Source organism: Lissotriton vulgaris, chromosome 1_1 (assembly GCF_964263255.1).
Source record: "Lissotriton vulgaris chromosome 1_1, aLisVul1.2, whole genome shotgun sequence".
Taxonomy (NCBI): Eukaryota; Metazoa; Chordata; class Amphibia; order Caudata; family Salamandridae; genus Lissotriton; species Lissotriton vulgaris.
In genome coordinates this window covers 1762926068-1762951922 of record NC_141685.1, presented here as the reverse complement: position 1 = coordinate 1762951922, position 25855 = coordinate 1762926068, and the positions used below count along the sequence as shown (strand labels likewise).

Sequence of the window (25855 nt, the reverse complement as noted above, 5' to 3'; positions counted from 1 at the left end):
AGGATCATCTTTTGCTTTGGGTTCTCATTTACCTGGCTCTCAATCTCCATGCTGATAAAGACATGATCGCCGTCTCCACTATGGAGTATTTCAGTCTTCGTAGTCGGGGAGTTCTTCACGGCGATTAGTACTCCCCCGGATGCGTGGCCGCCCACCTTGGAAGGAGTAGCAATGGATTCTATTACAGTAAAGTCTTCCCAGATCGTATTTTCCCCGGCCCATGTTTCTTGTAGGGCAAAGACTTCGTGGGTCTTCAGCAGACCTGAAGTTAATCGCTCTGTTTTCTCCTGTGTTAGGCCGCGAATATTCCAAGCGTTATTATATGCGGGGTGACCCAAAGAAAGTCCTAGGACCTGGGTATTGAGCGTTACAGATAAGGTGGTCCTAGACGTTAACTCTACACACAATTCTTGATACTATGTTGTACAACTTAATTCAATTCTTATTCCACATGCGAAATGAATCCTGCAATGAAGAATTTTGGAGACAAAAAGGAGAAAACAATAGCCTAAAGATAAACAAATGTCCAACTCACACAGAACAATGTTTTAAACGTTTTAAAAGTAGAGGAAAAGACTCTACTATTTATTCTAAATAAAATTCCTCATCATGATACAATATACAAATATACACATTTGGAAAAACAAGGGGTTACCAAAGGGTAAAGTGCATAGAGTAAGAAATTGGTGCTCGTGTAGGAAAGAAAAGGACCAAGATGGTCAAGAGATGGTAAATTCCAAATGTTTCTTGAGTCCAAGGTTAAATAATCCTTGGAAAGATTCTGGAGGAGCCTGCCCTCAATGATTATATCGCAAAAAATGTCATTCTTTCTCGCTATATTACGGCGAACAGTTCATCCGTTGCTCTCACTTTCCAAGGGGGTGGGGGACAGGGGCACAGAAGATGCTGGCTCCAGGTAGGGGGAAGGATTGTCGACGTTTCGACCCAAGGATAAGAAGGGCAGTTGATATCCTCATTAACAGGTCTTCATCAGGACGGGGTGGTGAAGGGAGGGAGCTAAGTTACATTGAATTCATGTAACCCCAGTTGTGTGGGCGGACACCCTTTAATGGTGTGCCATGTGCGAAAAATCAATGGGTTTTTTGAAAGCCGTCCAAACGTGCTCTCGGGTACCTCGCTGTCAGTGGCGACGGGTGGGTATTGATTAGTTTGTCGAACAGTTTACACGCTGCGTCTCCTATGTCGGACTGCGCGGGCTGTCAGTGGGGCTCTGTCTGCTGATTTTTCGCATATGGCACACCATTAAAGGGTGTCCGCCCACACCACTGGGGTTACATGAATTCAATGTAACTTAGCTCCCTCCCTTAACCACCCCGTCCTGATGAAGACCCGTTTATGAGGATATCAACTGCCCTTCTTATCCTTGGGTCGAAACGCCGACAATCCTTCTCCCTACCTGTGGCCATACACAGGTATCGGTGCATTACCCTAGCACCTGAGAGAGCCAAGAACAGTCTTCCGATTTGTGAGGTTTTAATATGCATTTTCGTGGGCCGCCAGATGTGGAGGCAATTACTTGCAGTGGATTCTCAGTCTAGGAGACTGTTTTCGGCTCTTGTCGGAAGCCCCGCAGCATCGAAGATGACTGGGATGAATGCTTTACTTGTTTTTGGTCCGGTCTGGTATTGGCAGACATAGCTATGTCAGAGAGGTTTTTTAGAAAGGACGGTAGTTGGTGTTGATGTAAGGACTAGCCTGAATGCCCCATTCGTTCGGTTGTTTTTTGTTCTTCATTAGTGTGGCCCCCCGTTCTGGATTAAAGAAAGTTACCAGTGTGGATTCATTTCTTTGTCCTAGGACAGGGTCTATGAAGGACACTGTCTCAATATCAGTTGAGGTCACGCTTTCTAGGCCCGGCAAGTGCAGGCATAGCCTGAGGATATTGCCTCTATTTAAGATATCTCATTGTCCCAGGGATTCATACTCCGGATAGAGCAATATTTTTCTATGCTGTTGTTGTCCCAGGCAACGATCTTGAAACAGTGAGGCCAAGTTGATGCTAGGAGCGTCAAAGTCAATGCCCGGGGGCTCTGTGTTTACTTGTGTGCTTGCTTTATTCATTAATGGGCGTGCATTCTTGGTGGCTCGCCACTCGATGGAGGTTCTTGGGGGCAGGGCATTTTGCTATCAGAACTGTCTGCATTTGCATTAGCTTTGGGCTTGATTTTTTTCCTCTCCCAGACAAGTCAATGGGGAGGCACCCGCCACTATTCCTTCTTTTGGACTTTGGTCCTTGATGGCGGGTTTGTGTACTGCGACAATTGTAAGCGAGGAGCTGTTTTTAAAAGGTTAGAGTTAGAGTTTGGAAAGGCCAAGCCTGATCTATTGCTACATTTTCGAAACAGGCTGTGATGGAAAATGTTTACAATAATACAGCAGAAAGGCATTATTGAAATGAAATGAAGCATTGTTATCGAAGGTAAATACCCCCACACAATAAGACAGTATTACAAAGATCAGTAAGTACTCAGCAGCTTCATAGACAGTCAAGAAATGTTTTATTAACACAGACAGGTAATTCAATCCTATACTAAGTTGCATTTGTATTTATTTTCATTCTTCTACTCTTAAAACAAAGGGGAAGTAATGAAAATGTGATTCTCAAAAACTCAAAGATTTGGCAAAAAGATGTGAGAAGTTGGCCCGATATGCAACGTTCGCTATTCTAGCGACCGCTATGTATCGTTCCAACGACCCTTATGGTGTTTGGTTGTAAGTCAACCTATAGACCAGCTATCCTAGTAGCGTGGATACGAGCAGTCTAAGGCTAAAGACTCGAGAGGGCGCGTTAAGCCAGCTGTTTACCACACATGTACCCCTTGAACACCCAGTGAAAGGACACCACACAAGTGTTATGAAAATAAACAGGATATTTATTAAGATTCACAACAGCCCTGGACTCTTTATGAGGACAGGGTACTAAGCACAAACCAAATCTCTTAGGAAAATACTTCAAGTGCACAATTAAAACAAGTGTCCGAGGACACGGAAAGTTTAAGGTCTCGGGCGGACCCGATAAGGCAAGTCGGAAGCGAGGGACTCGGGACCCTAGAGTAAAGAGGCTATGCAGGCACCGAAATGCCGAGTTACCTAGCCACGAGGGCTGCGGCTGCACAAGTCTTACAGGCGTCGGGGGTCTTCGCTGACGAGCCAGGAGCCGGAAGAAAAGGAGTTGCTGGCCGGCGACCAGTGATGAATAGTTCGTAGAGATCCAAGCCTGGATCAGAGATTGATGATACCTGAAAGCAGAGGGGACCAAGTTCGTACTACTAGCCAGTAGTCAGAGGGTACCAGGAAGGCACCGGTTGGCCGTCACCTCGACCAGGTGAGTGGGCGACGCTAGGCTCTGCAGTCTCACGGACCAGGAGGCGTTGTCGGCGACCACGGTGGAGGTGCGAGCTGTCCCACGAAGGATGATGCTGTCGGCGTCGCTGGGCCCAGGATGGGGCAACAAGCCTTGGCAGATCTCAGGGCCACGTGGTGGGCCTAAGATGGCGTCTTGAGTGGACCAGGAGGGCCCGGGGTGCTTCTCGCAAAGATGGAAGCAAGGGCCAGTCTGGAGCAACCAGACCAGCAGCGTTGATTGTCGGATGTCGTCACAGAAGGGCACAAGCCAGCGGCTAGTGACCAGACAACGTGCTGAGCAGCGAGCAGAAGGGCCCCACGCAGATCGTGGAGATGCTGGGAGACTGCACTTCGGTGCTGGAGCGGCTCAGGGTCGGGGCTTCTCGGACCCCAGAGCACTCACCAGAGAATTACTTCGATGGTCGTGCTGGTTAAGAAAGCGTGCAGGTTTTGATGATGGCCGGTCCCTCGAGGTCTCGTCGCACCCACAGATCACAGCTGAGCTGATGACGTGGGTAGAGGTCAGAGGTGCCAGGGAAGCCGGTTCTCGTCGAGCTGGGCCGTCGGATTCCCTGAGGAAGGACTTACAGCAAACCGCAGAGTTCTTAGATGGTGCCCGCTGATGCAGGGTGACTACTCCTTAGTCACAAGGGAGAAATCTTGAGAAGAGTCTCGAATGTCCTTTCGTAGAAAGTAGTTCTTGATTCAAAGATGATCTAATTTGGAAGGGTCCCCGCTCCGGTCTTTATCCTAAAGAAAGGGGTGGGTACATGACTAGGTCCTGCCCTAAGGGTGGGACCAGGAAGGGGGGTAGTTACACCCCTCTCCCCTGCCGGACTTTCCCCAGGCCAGGGCTGGCGCCCCTGGAACTGGTTCTGACCGGCAGATGCGTAGTGAGCACCGGGGTGCCACTCCTCAGTCACCTTCTCGCAAAAGCCCTACCTACCCAGAATACACAAACCCTGTCTGGGACGGTGCGAACACCGCCCTCGACAGGAAACCCTTTGTCCAAGCTCTCCTCGCTGGAAGGACTCCCAGCAGCAGGAGGTCAGACTCGTGTCTGTGGTGGCAGCATCCATTTTGTGGAGCTGAGGCTTTAGTTAACTTTAACCGGGGTTCACAGTTACGTACATGTCGTGTCCCTCTAGAAGGGCGGAATGCTAACCTCGTCGCCAGAATTGGTGAGGGGGCAGCATCCCGATTCGTATGACACCTTACTCGACATGCCTTGATAACGCGACACCGAAGTTACCGATGTGGTACGCGTTATCATGGAACAGCCATTGGGTCTTGATTCCGCAAGCTGCAACCGGGCTCGGCTCGGGCCAGAACCTAGTTCACACGAGCCCACGCACTCTGCCTTCAGGATTGTCAAGGCCTGCCATAGGAGTGACTGATAGGAACTCGGGTGTCCATTGTATGGTTAGATATAGAGCTACTATACCTAAAGCAAAGGGTGATTACACGACTTTGCCCCAGCTGTCATGCAGCCAGTTGTGTCAAATTTAGGAGGCCAGCCAGGGGTGGCATAATACATGCTGCAGCCCCTGGCGGCCCTGGGTACACCTATGCCCTGCGTTACGGGGTCTGATAAGGTGGCCCAGTACCAATTGGTAAATGCACCTAGGGTACATATCGTAATTTAGAAAGAGAACAGCCAGGCTGTGGGTCTGATTGGCAGGCCCACAGCCAGAGAAAGTCGTAAACCAGTGAAACAAAAGCAAAAAATCTGGGTGATCATAGGATTGCAGACCCTACTCTCCTACAAAAGACAAACGCTACCTTTGAATATTAAACTTGCAATAACAGTATATTAAAAGGAGAGGTGATCTTTCACCCTCACACTTGGGAAAGTTTAAAATGAAAACATATTAGTCCTATGACAGCTGCTGCCTAATATATAAAATCTGTGCATACTATATTTGTGAACAATGAATCTGAGGGAAGGTTTGTTGCACTGATAACACCATAAGTCTTAAGGAGAGATATCAAAACACTTTGAGGAGACTACTCTTGAAACACTATCAAGGAATAGGATCGTGTGAGGTTACTACAAAGAGGAGCTAATCAGACTACAGATTACTGACAAGGGACAGTGGTGCCAACTTCTTGAATGAGAGAGATGCTTTGTTGTGCTTTCTTTGAGTCTTTTAACACCTGAAAACATGAGAGAGATGATACCAGAGTTCTTCACTCTAGTGATTGGAAGTTGGGTTTTGAAACCATGGAGGACTAACCAAGGACTAGATAATGTAAATAGTAATTCTGAACATGAGCAACCACTGGCGTTTCATGGTGGCTTAAACACGACAAGTGCCTGGAAATATTGCAGTAAGCATCAGACAGAAAAATATGGGTAAAAGACTTAATGCAGACTGTTATCTAATACTATCAGAAAGCCTTTGAACGCTCCAAGTAATTATTTGATATCCATTATTTGATGGAAATAATTGAGTTCTTCTGTACTAACAGTAAGAATTTAGTAATGAGGGTAATGTTGATTTTTAATGCTTAGTCTGCTGTTTCACTGTTACCGTGGGACTTCCACCATGTCGACAGGGAAGATTCCAGTATGTGAATCTACAAAAGATATCAATACTCGAGAACTACAGTGTACAGGTAAGTAACTGTTTGTTCAAGGCTTATGAGCTGCAGATTACACACTATGCATAGATCGCCACCTAGTGTTGGCCCCAGATGTTTGCAGTTGTTTTTGTTCTGAAAAGTCTTTGGAAGTCACAAGATAGGTGACTCCTCCTTTATATTACACTGCGCATGGGCATCGGCTCCATCCTTAGATTGTTTTTTTTCTGCCATCGGGCTCTGATGTGTTTCCTGCGCTCCGGTTTGGAACGGATTCTCCTTCAGCGCACAATCCTCACCCTTTTCGATGGTATTGTCTCGAACGCGTTCCCAATCGACGCGACTCTTCACAACTTCGAAGTCTTCGATTCCGGTCATTAACGAAGGCCTTCGGGCCTACCTGGGCCATATCTTCTGGCTCATGGAAAGGACGCCATTCAAGAAGTGTCCTCAATGTGGGTCAAAGTTTCTCCACACCGATCTCCATGAGGTGTGCAACCTTTGCCTCTGACCGGAGCACAAGGCCAGAGACTGTTCTGCTTGCGCCTCCTTCCGCTCCAAGAAGACGATTCGGGACCGACGAGCTCGAAGAACAATGGCTCGCTCGTCATCTTCGATCCCAGGCGACATCTTCCAAGAGGGCCTCAACGTGCCAGAACAGAAGCGAGAACATGGCGTCGACAGCAACTCTGAGACCGACGACTCAGACGTCGAGGACATCACTCGGGCACAGCAGGTTGTAAGTACACACGTCGACCCCGGCCCTTCCCCGACACCCTCCAAAAAGGCTTAGTCACACCCTCACCTTCGGGTCTGGGTGCACACCGAGAGACTGCTTCCCATGCCTCGCCTTCAGGCTCGGCAAAGAAGCCTAATAAGCCTTTAGGCGACTCGTGCTCGAGTCAGCCTACCCCCGGTGCCGGCACGCACCTACCGGCACCGAAAAAGAAGCCATCTTCTTCCTCCTCCACGCCAGCTGCTTCCACATCTAAGCACTCGGCGCAAAGACTGGCACCCGCTCCTCAGCACCAAAAACACGCTGAGCAAAAAATTGTCACTGAAAGGAACTGACTCCCATGCCTCGGAGCCGAAAAAACCACACATTCCACCGGCCAAAGACATTGCAAAAGAACACGTTTCAAAGCCAAAAGATGCTACCGGTTCGGTGCCGAAAAAGCTTACGGAACCAAAGACCTCGGCACCGAAGGATCTACCTCCCACAGAGGAACTACACAAGACTCTTGTAAAGGATCCCAAAACTGTTTGATTGACTCTTAGTTCTAAAAAACGACCATTAGACACGCCTGCACCGGCTCCTCATTCTAAGACGAGTGTCATTGCAACCTCTCCTCTAAGGATACCTTCTCCTCCTCCTCCCCTGCCACATCACTCCTCTACACCATCTCCTACTCCATTAGAAGATGATGACGATGGGAATAGCACCTCTGATGGCACAGGGGGTGGTGCAGATAATGTGTCACTAGATAATCCTAGTCCTCGTTGCTCACCTGACCCTTGGGATGATTATAGCACCCCAGACGCCCCTAACATGCCACAAGATGACCTATACCCCTCCAGGCCTTTCCCACCAGAAGACACTATGGGATTTAACCAACTCGTCCATAGGGCTGCCCAATACCACGGGGTTCACCTACACACTGACCCAGTAAAGGAGTATTTCCTTATGGATACTTTTGACAACTCACAAAAGTCCACCTCAATTCTACCCATGCTTAAAGGGGTCATTAAGCATTCGCCAGAGGTCTTCAAATAGCCAGTCATGGCTCGAATCATCAACCCTCAAAGTATAAGGCTGCCCCCTCAGATCTAGCTTACATTAAAGGACCTGCACCACTAGACTCCCTTGTAGTCTCCAATGCACGCAAAAGAGCCAATTCCCAAACTTCAGGTGAGGCTCCCCCACCAGATAAGGAATCTAAACTCCTTGACGCCTCAGTCAAACGATCGGCGTCACAGGCAGCAAGCATATGGCGTATTGCCAATACTCAGGCACTACTAGCAAGGTACGACAGGGCACATTATGGTGAGTTAGAATCCGTAATGCAGCACCTTCCAGACAAGTACAAAAATAGGGCCAATGAGGGTAAAACTATTACCAATACCTCTATTCGTTATGCCCTAGATGCAGCAGATACTGCTTCTGGGGCAAATAATACCAGTGTCCTTTTGCGTAGGTATGCCAGACTACGCATTTCAGGTTTCAAACCTGAATTCCAAAGTGCCATCCTCAATCAACCCTTTGATGAGCAACACCTATTTGGGCCTAATGTGGACGTATCCCTTGAGAAAATGAAAAAGGATACGGACACAGCTAAATCTATGGGAGCCTTGCAATCGTAAGCTCCCAGACGCTCCTTTTGTCACTCATCATACAGAAGCACCACCAGAGCCTGCTCCTCAGATAGTCCCTCTCCTTCTTACAAAGCCCCTACTCAATCCATCTTCAGTAGAGGCTACCAAAGAGGGGGTTACAGGGGATAACAACAACAAAGGCAGAGGCAAAACTAACAACTCCCGCTCTGCCTCCACCCCTGCCCAATGACTTCCCTCGACTTCCCCCACAACATTCCACTCCAGTCGGGGGAAGACTACAACAATTCCTTCCTGTCTGGACCAACATCACATCAGACCGGTGGGTGCGACTAATAAGTCAATGAGGTTACTGTCTCGAACTAACATCTACCCCCTCAAACATACCACCCATACAGCGCCCAATGTCACAAGAACATTTGCTTCTGCTGAGGCAGGAGGTAATAGCCCTCCTACGAAATAGCGCAATAGAACTAGTTCCCCCACATCAACAAAACAAGGGAGTTTACTCCCTGTACTTTCTTATCCCAAAAAAGGACGGCTCTCTACGGCCTATTCTAAACCTGTACATACAATCAGACGACTTCCAAATGGCCACACTCCAGCAGGTCCTTCCTCTTCTACAAAACGACTTCCTTGCCACTATAGATCTGAAGGACGCCTATTTCTACATTCCCATTCACACAACTCACAGAAAATACCTCTGATTTGTACTGGACGGTCAGCACTATCAGTTCAAAGTACTCCCATTCGGAGTCACAACAGCACCACGTGTGTTAACCATGTGCCTAGCGGTGGTAGCAGCACACTTAAGAAAACAGCACATTTACGTCTTCCCATATCTCGACGACTGGCTCATAAAAACCAGCTCATACAGTCAGTGTGTGCTGCACACTCACACCACCATCCAATTACTCCACGACTTGGGGTTTACGGTATACCACACCAAATCTCATCTGCAACCGTCCCACATAAAACAATATCTCGGTACCACAATAAATACCTCCACAGCGCTAGCTTATCCCTCTCCTGCCAGGATAACAAATATGCAAGCTCTTCTAACCAAATTCCAACTGCAACACACTCTTCCAGCTCTAGTGTTCATGCAACTGATAGGAATGATGGCCTCTTGCATATTCATAGGGCCTCATGCAAGACTCCAGGTGCGTCCTCTTCAAGAGTGCTAAGCAGGCCAATAGAACCAGGCTCAAGGTCAATTAACAGACCTAGTGTTGGTAGATGGTCGAACTCACCGCTCTCTGCAATTGTGGACTGCCAAAAACCTTTCCAAGGGGCGACCGTTCCTAGAGCCAGTTCCTCAAATAGTCATGACAGCGGACGCATCGCTCTCCGGCTGGGGAGCTCACTTACTGCAGCACACCATGCAGGGCAAGTGGACACCGCAACAAAAGTTACTCCACATTAACCACCTGGAGTTTCTAGCCATATTTCTAGCCTTAAAAGCATTCCAAAAGCAGATATCGGGCAAAGCTGTCTTAGTCCGCACGGACAACATGATAGCCATGTACTACATAAACAAACTAGGCAGGACACACTCTCTGCAACTCTCTAAAGTTAGAGCAGGAGATATGAAGCTAGGCTATACCTCTAAACATTTTCCTCTTAGCCCAACATGTTCCAGGGGTACAAAACACCATAGCCAATCTGTTAAGCCGTCAGACACAACAGATCCACGAGTGGGAACTTCATCCACAAGTTCTTCAACTGTTCTTTCAGATGTAGGGACAACCTCAGATAGATCTCTACGCCACCCACGAAAACGCCAAATGCCCAACCATTGCCGCCAGATATCCCTACCCGCTGTCCAAAAGCGATGCAATATGGATGAACTGGTCTGGCAAATTTGCTTACGCTTTTCCACATCTCCTACTGCTTCCACTAGTGTTATGTTATGTTATGTTAAACAAATTTGTAAGGCGCAACTAACACCATTAGGTTTCTTGGCGCCATAATGAAGAGAGCAGATGAGGGAGCAACAGAGAACATCTATTTGTAGGATTCAGTAAAAAGAAGAGTTTTGAGGGAAGATCTGAATTTGAGATACAGAGTAGGCAATCTGAGAGACAGAGGGAGGGAATTCCAAAAGGTGGGGGCCAGGAAGGAGAACTTGAGCCCGCCATGTTTCTTCCTCTTGTATCTAGGCGTAGATAACAAGGCCAATTGGGAAGACCGGAGAGTGCGAGGAGGGACGTAGGGTTGAAGAAGGGAAGAGATAAAGAGGGGGCCCTGGCCGGCAAGGGATTTGAAGATAATGCAGCCCAGCTTAAACTTGCATCGGGCAGCTACCGGAAGCCAATGGAGGCTTTTTAGGAAGGGGCGGATGTGTTGATCTCTTGGGAGGGAGTGGATCAGGCGGGCAGCCTGATTCTGAATCAGCTGGAGCCGCCTAAGTTGGTAGGCTGGGATGCCAACATAGAGCGCGTTGGCGTAGTCAATCCTCGATATTACTAGCGCAAGCAGGGCCAGGGTAAGGGCCTCAGAAGTGAGTAGTCGGGAGATTTTCCTAATTTTCCTTAATTGAAAATGGCTGGAGGAGACTACCGCGCTAATCTGGGGCGTCATGGAGAGGTCACTGCTAATGACGACTCCCAGACTTTTGGCACAGTTGGCAGGGCGGGGTGGACTGCCAAGGCTGACCGGCCAGAAGGAAGAGTCCCAAGGGTTGGAAGAACCCCCGACAAGAACCAGCTCGGTCTTGTCGGGGTTGAGCTTCAGATGGTTTGAGCTCATCCAGTTGCTAATGAAGCAGAGGGTGTTTTGAAAGGTAGAAATGGAATCAGCAGAGGAATCAATGTTGAAGATTAGTTGTATGTCATCAGCGTAATTGAACGCTGTGACATTAAACTGTCGGAGGGCGCGGATAAGTGGGGAAAGATACAAATTAAAAAGGAGGGGGGAAAGAGAAGAGCCTTGTGGGACACCACAGGTGAGTTTAACCTGGGAAGCAGAGAACTGGGATAGTCTGACAGCTTGATGGCGTTGGGTCAGAAAGGAGCGGACCCAGTCCAGGGCGGAACCCTGGATGCCTGCCTCCCCGACACGGTCGACCAGGATATCATGGTCGACCGTGTCAAAGGCGGCGCGCAAGTGGTGCGCAAACTACAGCAACATTCCATGACTCTCATTCTGGCTGCTCCAACTTGGGCCAGACAACCGTGGTACACCACACTGCTGCAACTTTCTGTGGTAACGCACCAAAAGCTGTACCTGCCCCCACGCTTCCTAACCCAGAACCATGGCGAGATCAGGCACCCAGACCCAGCTCAGCACAACCTAGAGATCTGGCTCCTGAGGTCCTATAGTTCGGTTATATTATATTAACCTTCCCCCTGACTGTATGAACGTAATTAAAGAAGCTAGACGTCCCACCACTAGGGCATGTTATGCAGCCAACTGGAAACTTTTTGTAATTTACTGTCATAACAACAACAACAATCTTCTAGATGTGTCTATTCAACACATCATAGGGTACTTACTACACCTCAAAAGATGTAACTTAGTGTACACATCTATTAGACTGCATCTTGCTGCCATTGCAGCATATCTACAAAATAGACAACATCTATCACTTTGTAGAGTACCTATAAAGGCTTTTATGAAGGGCCTCAAAAGAATAATTCCTCCCAGAGCACCACCTTCACCTGTGTGGAATTTAAACATTGTTCTCACACGGTTAATGGGACCTCCCTTTGAACCTTTACATAAATGTGAACTGCAATTCTTAACTTGGAAAGTTGCTTTCCTAGTAGCTATTACTTCTCTAAGAAGAGTTAGTGAGCTACAAGCATTGACCATTCAAGAACCTTTTCTGCAAATGCATCATAATAAGGTTGTTCTCTTGATCAATCCTAAATTCCTTCCAAAAGTCATTTGGCCCTTCCACCTCAATCAATCTATGGGGCTGCCCGTATTCTTCTCGCAGTCACAAACAGTCGCAGAAAGAGGTCTTCATACCTTAGATGTCAAAAGAGCATTGCTTTACTTCATTGAAAGAACATAACCCATTCGTAAAATTAAACAACTGTTGTATCTTTCTCACCACTACACAAAGGCAACCCCATATCAAAAGCTGAGATAGCTAGATGGATTGTCAAATGCATACAGATTTACTACTACAAAGCTAAACATATTTTATCTGTTCCTCCTAAAGCCCATTCTACAAGAAAGATAGGGGCTTCAATCACATTTTTAGGTAACATTCCTTTAGATGATATCTGCAAAGTAGCTACATGGTCTACACCACTCACATTCACAAAACACTATTGTGTAGATGTGCAAAGTAAACAACAAGCTACTGTGGGTCAGGCTGTACTTAAAACACTGTTTCAAACTACTGCAACAGATACAGGTGGTCGCTGCTAAGGGTGGGTACTGCTATACGATCTATGCATAGTGTGTAATCTGCAGCTCATATGCCTCGAACGGAAAATGCTACTTACCAGTATGCATCTGTTCTTGGCATGTAGAGCTGCAGAGTTACACACGCCCACTCGCCTCCCCGGCTACCTTTTTCTGTTCCAGTATTAACTTATTTAGATACAGCTTACATGAGCATCCTTCCTGTTTCTTACAAAACTTCATCATTTCCTTGCTGGCGAAAAACTATCTAAGGATGGAGCCGATGACCATGCGCAGTGTAATATAAAGGCGGAGTCACCTATCTTGTGACTTCCAAGGACTTTTCAGGACAAAAACAACTGCAAACATGCGGGCCCAACAACAGGTGGCGATCTATGCATAGTGTGTAACTCTGCAGCTCTACATGCCAAGAACAGATGTATACTGGTAAGTAGCATTTTACTTTTCCTGCGACGTAGCTGGTTGAGTGAGGTGACCAGTAATGATAACTGCGGAGACAGCTGTCTTGCAGCGATAACCAAGACAATCAGCAGGTTAGTTTGAACATATGCTCAGTATAAACTACGAATAAAGTTCTAAATGTATTCACTGACGGTTTAGTGGTGTTGTTTCATGCCATTATGATTGAAAAGAAATTAGGATTGCAAGTGCTTGAGTGATTTATAGTAATGCAAAATACAATTGATAGTGCTTAATGACTGTGCCTTTTTTGTTGCAGCTCACAATGCCATCTCCTATGCCTGAGTACTTAAACGTTCATTACATCTGTGAGTCTGCCTCGAGATTGCTCTTCTTATCTATGCATTGGGCCCGCTCTATTCCTTGTTTCCAGGCACTTGGGTGAGTATTTGAAAGTCCAGGTATAGAGCCTGAAAGTAGGACATTTTTCATGAAAAACATTGTGCTTACCCAAAACTCGGCCAGCCAAAGCGAGTGATACCTGAATTTATGCTTTTTTTTCATACATTTTAGGTACTTTTTTTGCACTGCATAATCAGTAAATAACTAAAGTCACCATTTAACATGTAAACTAGCATATCAAAATGTATGCCTTTTAATCCTATAACATTTGTGTTGAATTAAATTGTCAATCTGAGAAATATATAGATTATGTTTTTAAGTCAAAGCCTACCAGATAGCATAGCTTTCTGGTTTGCTAAAGACATCTTAGTAACACTCTGAAAGCTTTGTTGTGAATGTATCCTGCCATTGCTTAACATTGGCTTAGTGGTTTGTATCTCACATTTTTTGGCTTTCTATTTGCTGGCTTTATTTGTTTTAGGCTGTCCAGCGTGAGTGCTTCCATCCCAAGGAGAAAAGCGCTTTCACATCAACTCCACATGTATTCTTCCACGATTGCTCCTTTGTGTAAACAGACTTGTAAATCGTGTTCTTATCTTATCACATTTGCTGTGTATTCAAAGACAGAGGTCTAATGTCAGGCTTTATTTTCCGAGTGAGCTTGATGTTTTCTTTTCTTATTCTGACTTTAAAGTGAGAGGATTTATGTGACAATTTTGCTATATACTGGGTGGGGGATCGGTTTTTTCCCCAGTACACAACATTTAAATGAAATGTACAAGTATTTCAGAAGATATCAAAATTAGGAACGCACAAATGAAGCAAATTTTTTTGTTCTGAAGTGTGCTGGGAACAAATACTTTAATGTGATCAAAACAAATCAATACACTTGATGATGCCATTTTCGCACATTTTGTGTGCTGTAGAGTTTTGTTAGTAAAACGATTGGTCTGTGCAAATGTAATCATCTGTTCAATTGAAAATGTATTGTCTGTAATGGCAGTATGCTACCACACCATGCATTCTCCCCTGTACCCCTTTCCTCTCTACTCTGCACCACTTCATACCACTGTACTCTATTCTGCACCACCCCACTTTACTCCTCTGCACTTTGCGCCACTGCCATATGCCACTGCACTCTACAGTGCACCACTGTACTCTATGCCACACCACTGCACTCTATGCCACTCTACACCACTCCAATCTACTCTGCACATCTCCACTCTACGCCAATGCACTCTACTCTGAAACAGTCAACTCTATACCCCTGCACTCTGAGCCAATCCACTGTATGCCACTCTAATCTACTCTGCACCACTGCACTCTAAACCCCTTTATTGTACACCATTACATTTTACACCACTCTACTCTACACCAGTATGCTCTACTCTGAAACAATATACTTCATGACACTGTACTCTATGACACGAATCCACTCTATGCCACTCTAATCTACGTCACTCTGCTCTACGCCATTCTACTTCAAACCACTCTACGCCAGTGCCTGCTACTCTGCAACATTACACTCAATGCCACTCCAGTATATGCCACTGCAGTATCTGCTATTCTACTCTACCCAACTCTACTCTACTTTACACCACTACACTCTACGCCACTGCACTCTGCCACTCTACTCTGCATCACTTCACTCTGCACTACTGCACTCTACTGTGGCCCACTTCTAATCTACACCACTGCATTCCACAATGCTTCATTGTATCCCACTGAAATCTATAACACTGCACTCTACATCAATAAACGCTTCAACACTCTACGCCAGTGCACTCTACGCCAGTGCACTCTACGCCAGTGCACTCTACGCCAGTGCACTCTACGCCAGTGCACTCTACGCCAGTGCACTCTACGCCAGTGCACTCTACGCCAGTGCACTCTACACAAGTGTACTCTACTCTGCTCTACTAGACGTCTTCTTTTAACAGCTCTTTTTTACTGTTCGAGGCCTTCTGATGGAAATTTCTAACCGCAAATTTTATCACCTTTGAATACCCCTAGGTGCCAGACTGCATCCAGAGATTTTTTCTCAGCAATTTCCTTGTGCGCTGGTAAAGGGCATCGTACAGCTCCATCTCAGTTCCATCCTGACCTGAAAGTGATTTTGGGGCCACAATATGCCTGCCAGCTTTGTGTATCAATGTCATTTCCTTTCTTTCTGCACCTTCTCATGCTGATCCAGAGCTCATTCCCTTTTATTTCTGTCACTTGAGAGAAGATGTTTCCAAACATTTTTCAAACGCGCAAGGAACATGTCGCCTCCAAAAGTGACAGGCTTCAAACCCTCAAGGATTGCCACTAATAGATGTCAGTGACAGACCCTCACAAGGTGAGCCTCTGGTGTCTCCACTTCTAGCATGACTTGAAGTCATGCAGCAAATGCGTTTGTATGAATCTGAAGACCATCTGGGACCTTAAGGCCAAACTCACCATCACTGAGCACCACAGAGATCCTGGTTGAAGGTGAGGATGCGGATGTATTCTCTGTCCCGAGGCCGTTCCAGAGTGAGGTCCTCATCCCAGTCCATATCCTCAGGTAGGTCCATGTAGAAAAACCACGAGAAGTCCAAACATGGCTCTTACCACTACTCTAATCGAGAGAAGATTCCTAGGTGTCTGGTACCCTTCAGGAGCCCTTTGTCAAGCCTTCTGGCCCCATGGATCTAAGGAGGTTCCAGTAGGGTTATTGCTGGCGGATCCATCCCAGATTGACTGTGCCTTTCGACCTTGCTCTGCAGAAGACCTCCACTCCAACTCTACTTAGAGCACTAAAACTGCACTGGCCAGCTCAGGGGGACCCACCTTTCATCCTGCAGCAACCAACACCAGAGGTGTTTAGGTGTCCACCAGACAGCTTAAACCAAATGCATTTCCGGTCAATCCGCCTGACAGATAGTCAAACTGTGCGGAGGGATTCTGAGAAACTGATGTTCTCGTCTGCCAGCCATGCCCTCAGATCCGTAATTTGAGTTGGTTCATGGGGTGTTACTCAAAGTGTTGTGGGACATAGTTATCAATATCTTGCCCATAGTCCCAGGCGGCTTTTGTCCCAATCTCAAACAAATAATTCAGGATGCCTGACGCAGCGAAGTACTAATCCAGTTGGGCTTGCACACGACTTACTGTCTGGGTAGGGGAGTTGATACTAACGTGGTGCTTAGGCACCATGCATGGATAAGATACTTGGCCTTCTCTAGTAATGTCCAACAGTCTGTCATGGACATGCCATTTGTTGGTACCCGTCTCCTCGGAGACAAGGCATTAGAGAGCTTCAAAGAAAACAATACTGGAATCCTAACAACGGTTCAAGTTCACACTATACGTACATCGGCTATTAATCAAAACCAGAAAAAATCAAAAACCTAAAGAGAAACAGAAACCTTATAATATAAAGAATATGAGAAAATGTACAAGGAAGAAAACAGAAAAGAAAGAACCCATGTATAAGTATATACAATTCATAGAAAAATGTATTAACAATGATAAATAATTCAATCGTAAAACATGTAAGACAAAGGCGCTCAACGCAATACACCAACAAAGACCTATAAACAATATAGTGTGTAAAGAAACAAGTGGCTGAGGAAAAAGTTTACAAAAACAAGAAGTTCAGGACAACACTGAAACAACACAAAGCTAACAATTCGACCTTTTCAGTTTCGAGCACATATGTGAGTCAACAGCATTTCGACCATAGTAGAGCTAAATGGTCCTCATCAGGACAAACAATAATTATGAGCGTCCAAACCAGTTCAATAAAACATCTAAAAACAAGAATATATAAACATTGGTATCAAACATTCAAAAGTTCTATCACAGCAAAAATGAGAGTCAAAATCTTTTTCTATATACAGAAAAAGAAAGAAAAAGAAAGAAAGATAAAGATCAGGACAATCACTACCACCACCAACAAAAAGGGGAAATACCCTTAAACCATCTTGAGAACAAGTATGTGTGGAAAGAATGAAAATTATAAAAGTTAATGTGCAAAAGTAGCCCATAACTTAAAAACAGATAATAAATTCACCTATTCTGAAAGTAGACACAACCGAAGGTACAACGATCGTATGGAATCCACCCGGAAATTGGCTCTGCAGAATGATGCTAGAGAACCAAAAGAAAAATAAATGAACAACTGTTAATTGCCCTATTCACCTCTGCAAAGGGACAGAGGCGGCAAGGATGTCACATGCCATACTCAATCCAAAGAAGATACTAAGTTCTAATCACTGGAGCTTGTGCATAAATTCAATGGCTCCAGAAGTAGGGGGATCAGCCTGTTCCAGAAAATAGTTTTGAAACTGCAAAGAATGGAAAATATATTGGATAAATAGGTGTAACACCTGTGGTTGTAGATGATACATTACAAGAATATATGCTAATACTGCACATCTTATACTTACAGCCAAATTAATTGGCAGAAGGCTTGAGCATCTATGATTGTAAATCGCATAATTACAGGATTTTATTCATGAATGATATACTAAAAAGAATGAAAAAAAGGGAGAGTTTATATTGATAAAAAGAACCAGCATGCTAACTAATGTCAATTGATGCTACCTGTCAATCGTCTTCAATAAATTGGCACAGACATATGTGGGACAATGCTCACTGGCTCAGTCCATCCCAACGGGTTCTAAAATGGCCCTTTTTGGATCTACGTCTATGCTTATGATGAATTCTTGCTCAGCTTAAATTCAGTTTATTAGGAAATTGACTCAATACTTTTTTATTCCATTAATCTAGTTTATTTCTGAAATCTGAATGTCATATATGGTTCCTTAATTCATGCAGATTCCCAACAATGTGCGAATATTAGAGCTTTCATCGAAAGAATGAAAAATAATTACAATAATGAAAGATGACCACATTAAATGCTGACCCTATCGAGTAAAAATATAAAGGCAAAAGCTAGCACAAGACAAACACACAAATTCGATGTCAATCAGCTGTTCTAGCAAAAAGAGGGAAAAGTATCGACCTTATATTACTCATGAAAGAAGGCCGTAAAAACATCAGTAGTGCAAGCTTTATATAACGGTTTCGTGTAAATATACTCTGTACCATCTTACCGTGCCATGAAATTACATCAAATTGTGAATACTAAATAAACAATCCCATATAGACTTCACAGGCAATGTGTACTAACGCTAGCAATGTTAGAAAGATTAGATATGTCATAATCCCTGCACTGGGGCCGGCTCATATGCATCTAATCAAAGATGGAAAAGGCCTTTCAACCGAAGCAAGCTGTGCCAGTTACAAATCATAAATACCAAAGCTTGGGGTTATAATTTAGTAACAATTGGGAAACAAACGCCAAGTTTCTTACCTCTAGCTTCTCATTCACATAAATCACTCCGGAGAAGGCTATCGGGCCGAAAAACAAGCGATTAAATAATGCACTGTATGTGCAAGGTCATTTCCTGTGAAACTATCACGAAAGTAAAGAAGGACTTACACCACTCAAGACAGTGGTGGCCATCTTAAGATAGACAACTATGCGTGAGCATAATTTGAATGAAAAAGGGGGAAACGCCAAGTGTCTCACTCTCTATCTTCCCGTCTGCATAAATCACTCCAAAAATGGTTATCAGGCCAAGAATCAAACTATTCAATAACGGACAAACGTGCAAAGTCATATCCAGTGAGAATATCGGGAAGGTAAAAAAGGGCTTGCACCACGCGAAAAACAATGGCGGCCATCTAGAAATAGGCAATTGTACATGAGTGCGAGCATAACTCGCCGTTAGTTACTTGTCTGTGATTATTGCTTCCAAAAATTAGGTTTAATATTTAATCTACAGAGCATGTATATTCATTCTAATACATGAAATATGTATATCGCTAAAAAGGTATAAAGGGAATCATTTCGAGTAGCCATCTCTCATGTAATTCCAAATTGGAAGCTTAATGTGTGGCAACAGTTATTGGGTAAATCCGAAATCTACAGAGCTTCCAAAAAGGAGAAGCTCAACTCAGACATAACCGAAGTCGAGTTTTTTTGAAACAACTACTCCCCCGGGAGGCCTCACGATCGCCTCCCTAACTGGGCCCACCCTACTTACTGATCATGCCAAGAACCTCAGGATCATCCTACACACTAACCTCCCCATGAATAAACACATCAACGCCGTCTCCTCATCCTGCGAATGCTACGCAAAATTCTCTAATTGATCCAGATGAACACTAGACAAACCGTTATCCATGCTCTAATCACAAGCACGCTACTACAGAACCGCCCTCTATGTTGGAATCTCTTCCTGTGTCCTATGCCGCCTCCAAACCACCCAGAACGCCGCCGCCAGACTGATCTTGAACATCCCACAAATCACTGCACCTCAACAAACTCCACTGGCTCCCAGTCCAGGAAAGAGGCAAATTCAAGCTGCTCACGTATGCCTACAATGCCCTCCATAAAATCGGACCAGCATATCTCAACCTCTGCCTCAACTTCTACCAACCTACCAAACACTTTCAGTCGGCCTCCCAGGCTACTGCATACACCTCTTGCATCGAGAAGACCAGATGTTGGGGAAGCTCCTTCTCAATTATCTCAGCCAAAGCCTGGAACAACATCCAGCTCAAGACTTGGCACCTCCAGAAAAAAACAGACATGATTCCATCCTTCCACCTTCTTGGGCCCTCGCCCTACTAAGTGCCTGGATATCCTCATGTTTGACTAGCCACACTTTACAAATTCACATAACATGTTAACTAAACTCTAATGCTAGTGTCAGTTCAGTTGGAATGGGCAGTCCTGAGACCAAGAAAGCAAGGTAAAGAAGTTGAAACTGCTCACGTGTCAAGAATTGTGAGTGAAAGTGAAATAAATAATTGCTCATAGAGTTAATATCCTTAGCGGTATTTTGGGCGTTTAAATTCTTGAGAAAAAATAGATTTCTGGTGTTGGACAAATTGTAAAGATTTTTTTTTTTTTTTAAACCGCCGCAAACTCCTGATTCACCTTTTTTCACTAAAGTTTCCGTATTAGCTTCTTATAGCATAGTGAGGTAATTGGCAAATCTACAAGAATTTTACTTTAGAAAAATAATATTTAGCCGGAATTTTTTTGGGGTTTGGTTAATTGGGTCCAAAACTGTATATTACAACTTGCACTCCTCTTCCTTCGCTTAACTTAAGTCTGACATGCAGTAAATACTCTGGTTCACCAGAAAAGATTGCAATTTGCACAGATTGAAGGTCACAAAAAATATCCTTTTTTTTTTTAAAGCAATTCATAGATTGTCACCTACATTTACAATAAATTTGGAGAATCGTTTTTCTGATGGACACTTCTAACAGCATTTTCCTCACCTCACCTTAGTATAAGCCCCAGTGGCCCCACCGGATCTGGCAACTTTTCTCCAGCAATGCTCCTTCATGCTGCTAGGCCTCATGTAAGCTCCACTTCTGCGTGCTGATGTCAGTTTCTTTCTTCCCACGCCTTCTAACATGGATCCACAGTTCTGCTCCAGCAAATGCAGGAGGTCGGCCGTAGTCTGGAGGTGGCTGACGACTGTCTGGGGCGAGCCCGCCTTTAACAACCAGTCGTCTAGGTCGGGGAAGACTGATACCACTAACCTGCGCAGATGGACTGCGACCACCGCCATCCCCTCCGTGAACACCCGTGGGGCGCTGGTAAGGCTGAAGGGGAGCACGGTAAACTGAAAGTGCTCTTGGCCTACCGTGAACCGCAGGTAACGCCGGTGGGCCGGCAGGACGGGGATGTGGAAATAAGCGTCCTGCAAGTCCAACGCTACCAGCCAGTCTTCTGGGTCCAGGGCAGCTAGGACCTGAGCCAAAGTCAGCATCTTGAACTTCTCCTTCCGGAGGAAGCCGTTGACGTTCCGCAGGTCCAAGATAGGGCGTAGGCCCCCTTTGCCCTTCTTGGGTACCAGAAAGTAGTGGGAGTAACATCCACACCCTACTTCTGGCCCAGGAACGCGTTCGATGGCCCCCTTGGCCAAGAGGGCCGTGACTTCCTCTTGCAGAAGTTGCAAGTGATCCCCCGACATGCGGTGGCATTGCGGTGGCATGGATGGAGGGGTCGCCTCGAAGGGGAGGAAGTAGCCCCTTCGGACGATCTGCAGCACCCACCTGTCCGATGTGATAGTGCGCCAGTGGGAGAGGTGATGGCGAACCCTGCCTCCCACCGGCGTCACATGGGCCTGAAAACTTGGACTAGGAAGGTTTTGAGGCGGGTGCTGTGGAGGGAGGTGTGGACTGGCCTCGCAGTTGTCCCCCACCGCCGCCACGGCGGTCTCCACGGCCGCCACCGCGCTGTTGAACATTCTGTGGCGCGTGGCTGGCAGCACGTGTGGGGGTGCCCCTTCCGTGGCCACGAAAGGAGCGAAAGGCACCCGATTGCTGGCGTGGGGCCGAGAGGCCCAAGGACTTGGCCGTAGCCCTGAGTCCTTAAAACGTTCCAGCGCATGGTCTGCATTGTCGCCGAAGAGGCGACGGCCATCGAACGGCATGTCCAGGAGTGTAACCTGGACATCGGCAGAGAAGTTGGCGGACCTCAACCAGGCGTGGCGGCGAACCGCCACCGTCGTTGCTATCGCCCTGCCCAGTGAGTCCGTTGTATCCAGCCCACACCGGATGGAATAACGCGCTGCGTCTCGGCCCTCCACAAGGGTTTGGGCGAGTTTAGCCCGGACCTCCTCCGGACATTGTGGCAGCACGTCCGCAACCGCGTCCCACAGAGTGTGGGTGTAGCGGCCCAAGAGACAGGGGGTATTAACAGACCGCAGCCCTAAGCTCACAGATGAAAACACCTTCTTCCCGAACTGTTCGTATCTCTTCGGTTCCCTGTCGGGCGGGGCCGACGGGAATGCGGTCTGGGAATTTGAGGCCTGGATGACCAGGCTCTCGGGGGTGGGGTGGGTGGACAAAAAGCATGGGTCGCCCGGGGTCGGGCGGTAACGTCTGGCCACGTTCCTATCCACAGGCGGACCTGTGGCGGGCTTGGACCAGGTGCCCACAAGAGCGTCACACAAGGCCTCATTGAACGGCAGCAGAGGCTCGCTGGAGCTTGACTGCGGTTTGAGGACCTCGGTGAGGAGGTTAGTCCTCACGGCCACGACGGGGAGCTCAAGGTTTAAGGCCTTGGCTGCCTTCGTCAACACTACGCTATATCTTGACCCCTCCTCCGAAGCCACAGTCGGAGGGGAGACAAATCCAGTGTCTGGCGATGTGTCAGTACCACTGGCCTCCCCAAGCTCGTATGTCCAGTCCTGTTGAGACTGGCACTCCCGTGCCAGAGGGTCCTCGGACCCATCCCAATCTTCCTCGTCATCTGTGTCCTGTAAAACAGGATTAGTAGACAGGGCCTCCTTGTGGAGATAAAAATCCCCAGAGGCCAATGAATCGGCTTCCGGCGCCAGAGTCGGACCGCAGGAAACATTGGGGACGGCGTCCACAGTGGGTGCCGGGGGCGACATCCGTGGGGCCGGCGCCGGTAAGGTCGACCGGCGACGACCCGGATCCGGAACCGGATCCAGTGAGGTCCTGCGGCGCCAGGACTGAAGTCGCCGGCGGCGCCGGGGCCGAAGCACCCGACGGCGTCGTGGCCGCTAGGACCTCCAGTCGGGCCCGTTGGGCCCGGAGGCGCCACGGAACCTGACTGAGGAGGGAGGGACCTCATGGCCACGAGGTACCGCTGGATCTCCTCCGGCGTCGCGCCGTGCCCAGGGACCCGAAGGTATGGGGCAGGCGGCGACGCTTGCAACTCCTGTGGAGCCGCGTGGGCGGTGTCGCCCGAGCCCCCAGCCGCATCGTGCGAGCATCGGAGAGTGTCGGAGGAACGATGACGTCTCTCCGACCTCTCATGCCTCTTACCTGAGGACTTGGATCCCGACGACCGGTGTCCACTCCCGGAGCTGTGATGACTCCGCCCCCGCGACCTGTCAATCGACCTCCGTTGGGACTGGGACCGGGACCTGGAGCGGCGCGGGGCCGACTGCCGGAGCTCGTGCCGCTTGCGGGACCGCTCCCGCCTAGCCTTTGACGTCAGGGCCCGGCAGTCTGAGCAGGTGCGGTCGTCGTGATCGAGGCCTAAGCACTTCAGGCACTGGCGATGGGGGTCCGTCACCGACATCAGTCGGTCGCACTTCGCGCAGGGTTTGAACCCGGGCATCCCTACCGGCACCGATAGAGTCGAAGACTCGAAGAAAAGAATGATCCAAAAGATCAAGTTTAGTCAAAAAAGACTAGGGGTAGAGCTTCTCCGGATCTGCGCTAGCTGGCGCGGAAAGAAAAAGAACGGACGTCAGAGCGCATGGGCGGCGTCTAATACTCCGACGTCATTCTGGCGCTAACGACGCCGACGACGGATGCGGAGCCGCAGACGACGCCTACCGATGCGCAGGGGTATTGCTACGCAAACATTTCCGGATCCAGTCTGACGCCTGGGGATATTCTAAGGTAAGGAATCTATCACTAACTAATGTCTCTTACAGATATATCGTTACACAAGTAGTAACATGTGCAACGGTATGGGACGCATTTAAAGTGTACATCCGTGGTATTGCAATGTCTAAACACTCAAGTGTCCTCCAAGCAATAAGGCATAGCCTGAAACATCTCGAAACTCAATTGTCAGCCCTACAAAAGGCAACAGCAGGGTAACTCCGATACTGACTCTGCGGAGCAAATTAAAGCGCTAATTTCTGAATATAATGAGGAGGTGGACAGGGAAGTACAGCATATGGGTAAATAGGCCACAGCGCGCACATATGGTGAGGGGTAACGACCTAGCTCACTGCTGTCTAGAATAATGCGGAATGAAAGACGACCTCTGGTGATAGATGAGCTGATGGCGTCAACGGGGGAGGTCCTCTCAGGGGAAACAGAAATACCTGAGGAGTTCAGAGACTACTATTCGGGACTATATAAGTCCAGATCCACTCGAGTGGAAGAGGAAATAGATGATTATCTTAGCTACATTAAAATGCCTCTACTGTCCAATTCCCAAAGAGAATTATTGATGATGCTCATACATCAGGATGAGATTATGGAAGCGCTGGAAGGGATGCGCTCTGGTAGTGCACCGGGAGCGGATGGGCTGACAGTGGGCTTTTATAAAGCCTTTTAAGATAAACTAGTCCCACATCTATCTACTCTATTTGACGACATCTGTGTAGAGGGTAGTATGCCTGGATCTATGAGGGAGGCACTTCTCGTCACAATTTTGAAGCCTGGGAAACCTGCTAATTTGTGTGGTTCCTACAGACCGCTTTCACTGATAAATGTAGATGCTAAATTGTATGCAAAAGTATTGGCCACGCGTCTAGCGTTACTCATCCCAGAAATGGTTGCTCGGGAGCAAGCAGGATTTATACCTGTCAGAAACCTCACTTATAATATCCGCACGGTGCTAGGAACCATGCAACATGTACGCCAGGAAAACAAAGCGCTAGCGATTTTCCTTGACATGGAGAAGGCCTTCGACTCAGTGAAGTGGCCCTTCATGCTGAAGGTGCTCCGTAAACTGGGGCTGGGGGAACCCTTTTTGCAGATGATAGGAGCCTTATACTACAAACTCACAGCGATACTGCGCATGGGTGATAGTGTCACAGAAGCTTTTGAAATAAGTAGAGGTACTAGGCAGGGCTGCCCACTCTCGTCCTTGTTGTATGCGTTGGTCGCGGAACCATTGGCATGTGCAATGAGGGAATACCATAGTCACGAGGGGAACAACTTTCCAACATACCAGATTGGTATCTCTACATATGCAGATGACACACTGTTATATGTCCGTGACCTGGAAACGAACCTTTCCTCAGTGCTCAGAGAAGTGGTTAGATTTGGAGCTCTTTCGGGACTGAAAGTAAATTGGACCAAATCAGTCGCGTTCCCATTAACACCAGTGACACTACAATTTGACATGGAGTACCCGTTGCAATGGACAACGGAACCGGTCAGTTATTTAGGGATTCAGCTCCATACGGACCCGGACGTTTTAGTACGGGAAAATTACAGGGTGGCTTTTACGAGGCTGGTTGAGGACGTGGACGCATGGTGCAAGTTACCCTTATCATTAATGGGTACGATTGCCATCATCAAGATGGTGGTATTACCTCGGTTTCTGTTTCTATTCAATAATATCCCAGTAGTTCTCTCCAAGGCCTTTTTCAAAAGCCTGACCCAAGTTCTTATTAAGCTCGCCTGGGGCGGTAAACAGCCCAGAGTCCAGTGGGAAATTCTAACGCTCCCTTATGACTGGGGGCACCGGACATGGAAAGATACTACAGAGTTGCCCAGGCGGCTCATCAACATACGTGGATACACGGGGATACTGCTATTCCTCATGTGATCCTCGAGTGTTCTTTTGCAGACCCTGCCCCATTACCAGCCACTGTGTTCTACCCGGCCGATC

General features: G+C 47.2%; 1 protein-coding gene across 2 annotated transcripts in view; it reads left to right on the top strand.

Annotated features, from left to right (window-relative positions):
• The window catches only part of NR2C1 (nuclear receptor subfamily 2 group C member 1), a 477706-nt gene that overhangs the window by 291955 nt on the left and 159896 nt on the right, over window positions 1-25855 (top strand). For both annotated transcript variants that reach the window (XM_086919061.1, XM_086919062.1), the window contains one exon: window positions 13379-13500. In XM_086919061.1, coding sequence (XP_086775187.1) covers window positions 13379-13500 — 122 coding nt within the window. The remainder of the gene's footprint in view (window positions 1-13378; window positions 13501-25855) is intronic.